This window comes from Chinchilla lanigera, unplaced genomic scaffold, assembly GCF_000276665.1.
Source record: "Chinchilla lanigera isolate Chin_1 unplaced genomic scaffold, ChiLan1.0 scaffold00019, whole genome shotgun sequence".
Lineage (NCBI taxonomy): Eukaryota > Metazoa > Chordata > Mammalia > Rodentia > Chinchillidae > Chinchilla > Chinchilla lanigera.
The window spans coordinates 12,978,662-12,981,898 of record NW_004955420.1 but is presented as its reverse complement, the minus strand read 5'-3'; the positions used below and the strand labels follow the sequence as shown (position 1 = coordinate 12,981,898).

Sequence of the window (3,237 nt, the reverse complement as noted above, 5' to 3'; positions counted from 1 at the left end):
TTTTTTTAGTCTTTTGGGGATTGAACCCAGGCCCTTCACACTGAGCTACAGCCAAACCTTTGTACTTATTTTTCTGAGATAGAGTCTTAACTAAGTCACTAAATTGTACAGGATGGCTTGAACTTGCAATTCTCCTGCCTCAGCCTCCTAGATTTGGGGAGTACTAACCTGGATGACTGGTTGCTCTTCAATATACAACGCCCACCTTGAACGTCATAGTTTCTTGGCTAAGAAGTGTATAGTTTATACTCCAAGCCTAAACCTATTTTATATTTTGCAAGTCAAAATACAGAGACAGGGCAGGGGACACGGCTCATTAAGATTGCTCATCTAGCACACACAAGGCCCTGGTTTCAGTTCTCAGCATTGAGGGAAGAAAAAGGCAGTGGGACCAAGTATTAGTAGGAGGACTTGGGGAAACCCGAGCAGTGTAGCCCTGGGAAGGTGCCAGCTTTCCCTCTTAAGTGCCTGTAGGCCAAGCTGTCTGGAACTCCATCTGGCTGTATTAGCTTTTGGGTTTTTTTGTTTTGTTTTTTTGAGAGAGTCTCGCTGTGGAGTTCAGGATGGCCTTGAGCTCACTTTGTAGCCCAGGCTGGTCTCAATTTGCAACAATCCTCCTGCCTCAGCCTCCCAAGTGCTAGGATTACAGGTGTGCGCCACCACGCCCAGCCTATATTTTTTGCTTATTTGATCAAACTGTACTTCTTAACAGTTCACCTTTATTTAGATGTTGCCTATTGTGTTTCCAAAATGTCTACAGCAATGCTAGTATTTCTTAATACTGACACTTAAGGTACTACTCAAGGCCCGACGCAGAAAATGCCATGCGTTTCATCAACGGAACTCGTCTGGATGACAGGATCATTCGCACAGACTGGGACGCTGGGTTCAAGGAGGGCAGGCAGTACGGGCGTGGGCGATCTGGAGGCCAGGTATGCAGGAAGGGTCGCTGGGCTGAGCCTTTGCCTGGGATTGTAGGCACAATGGGTATTCCGTCAGTTTGTAAATACTGGTTAACTTTTTGCCCACAACCCTGGTGAAAATCACTCACTGGTTTGAGAAACTGTACTTGAAACCTTGAGACAGTATATTCTGTACATTTCTACACAGAACTGTTAATTGGGTTTCTGCTAGAGCTAGGTGTTTGCCACCAGCACAAGTGTTTAGAACAAGGCAAAATGCACTGGAATGACTTAAAGGGCCGCTAGGTATGTCCTGTTGGAACGCTCACTTGGCGTGAGATGTGGCTGTTGGATGTGGTTGTGGGAGGCTCACGCACTGCACCAGTCTCTAGGCTACAGCTTTGTGTTCTCTCCCATTAAGGTTCGCGATGAGTATCGGCAGGACTATGACGCCGGAAGAGGGGGCTATGGTAAACTGGCACAAAAGCAGTGAGTGGCGAGAGCCCTGTCAGTGCAGAGATGTCCTCCTTCAAGCCATTTTCTGAACACCAGATCAGAGTGTGTTCCTTGTGGCTGGGAATGGGGTTCAGTAGTACAGCAAAAGAAATGTGTTCCTCAGCAGCAGATTTGGTCTATGATGGGAATTAAATCTGTCAGCCCAAAATACCATACTTCTAGGAAGACGAAAAATGTAAAAATTTATTTTCTGATGCTTGAGTCTAAGGAGGCTCATGATCTACACTAGGACTTGGAATGATTTTTTTTTTTTTTTTTAAATTTGAAGTTTGCATGATGTAAGGTTAAGATAAAATGGGCCAGGGATATAGTTCAGTGGCGTAAGTGCCTGCCTGGCAAGTGCAAGGTCCCGAGTTCTATTCTGGTACCAAAAAAAAAAAAAATGAGAGTTTTGCTGTTACACAGCTTTACTGTAAATTAGAAGGAAATGTCTGACAACTGGATTTGTTTTCTGCGTTGAATTCTAATCTCTAAAGGCAAACTTGGATCTTCCTAAATACGTGGCACAAAAGCCTGAGGTCTCAGAGGACCCTCCCCACTTCTGTGCTTTACTTTCAGAAAACAAGATACAGGACTTGAGTTCTGCTAAATACTTTTTTCAAAAGATGTGATGTTTTGCCTAAAGCTAAAAAGAAAAAGTCTAACACAGAGACACTCGAAGTATTTATTTTGCATTTGTAAAGCATGAGATGATTTATGTGGGAGTATAATTTTTCCTAATTAGGAAAAATACAAAGTGTTTTCATCTAGCAACAGAATATCCTCTAACATCCAGTAGTTTGTAAAGGCTGTGGCTGGAGGGCTCTCCTGTGAGCGTCCTTCACGTTACAAGACAGGGTGGTTTTCTCATTGAATTCCAAACTGGTTGTTGGAATTTTTAAAAAGCTGTCAACAGTTGTGAAATAGGAATAAACCATTTGCAGACATTTAATGAGGATACACTATTCATTTGTAAACATTTGTTTTTATTCTGTAATTTGAACTAATGTAATTTGTATTCTTCTGTAGTAAGATATAACTCGGATTTCTAAAGGCCTTAAAACCAAAGATGCTGGTTCTTATTTAAATTGTCTTTTGTAACAGATTACAATAAAGTTGGACCAACTCATTGTCTCTGCTGTCCTGTGTATTTCCTCACCTATGAAGGATGCATCCTTATTCAGGGTTGTAAATGAGTCTGGGGGAGAACCTATGAGTAACGTGCAGCATTTATGTATCTGCGTCAGTCTGACATTGGCAACGGTTATGGCTTCACGTGAAGGAGCTTGGATGGTCTTCTGAAAGTGATGAAAGATGCACCAGGCAGCGACTCATGGAAGATAAGTTACCTCTCCAGAACACATACACTGTAGATGATGGAGGGGAGGGAGGTGGGGTTGAATTAGGGGACCTCATGTTTCTTTCGCCTAAGGATGCTAAACATGACTTTCATTGCACCCTCATTCTGTGTTTCTCAGGAGCAGCGTCTGACTTCTCTCCCACCTTAATCAAAGTATAATCATAGGCATGTGCCTTAGCTAAGACTCATAGTGGGTGAAGCATCAGATCTAGCCAGAATGGGATGTGTAGAATTACTGCATCCTGAAATACTAGTTAAAGTGTAAAATTTGAGACTTTAATGAAGAGGTCTGCCACCAATAAATATGGTTGCCACTCACTATCTGTAGCTATTTAAGAAACACTAAACATTCAACTTGGCACTCACCACAATTTGAAGTGGTCCACAGACACATGGTTAGTGGCTGCTGTAGTGAATGCAAATGCAGAACATTTCTATCATTTCAGAAAGTATGGTTTAGCTGAGCGTGGTGGCACATGC

At 42.6% G+C, this 3,237-nt stretch overlaps 1 protein-coding gene across 1 annotated transcript in view; it reads left to right on the top strand.

The window, feature by feature from the left end:
• Ncbp2 (nuclear cap binding protein subunit 2, 20kDa) overlaps positions 1–2,531 on the top strand; it is a 13,133-nt gene extending 10,602 nt beyond the window's left edge. Inside the window, exons 3-4 of the mRNA XM_005383144.2 lie at positions 794–932; positions 1,324–2,531. Coding sequence (XP_005383201.1) covers positions 794–932; positions 1,324–1,395 — 211 coding nt within the window. The 3' untranslated portion in view covers positions 1,396–2,531. The remainder of the gene's footprint in view (positions 1–793; positions 933–1,323) is intronic.
• The last annotated feature ends 706 nt before the right edge of the window (positions 2,532–3,237 follow it).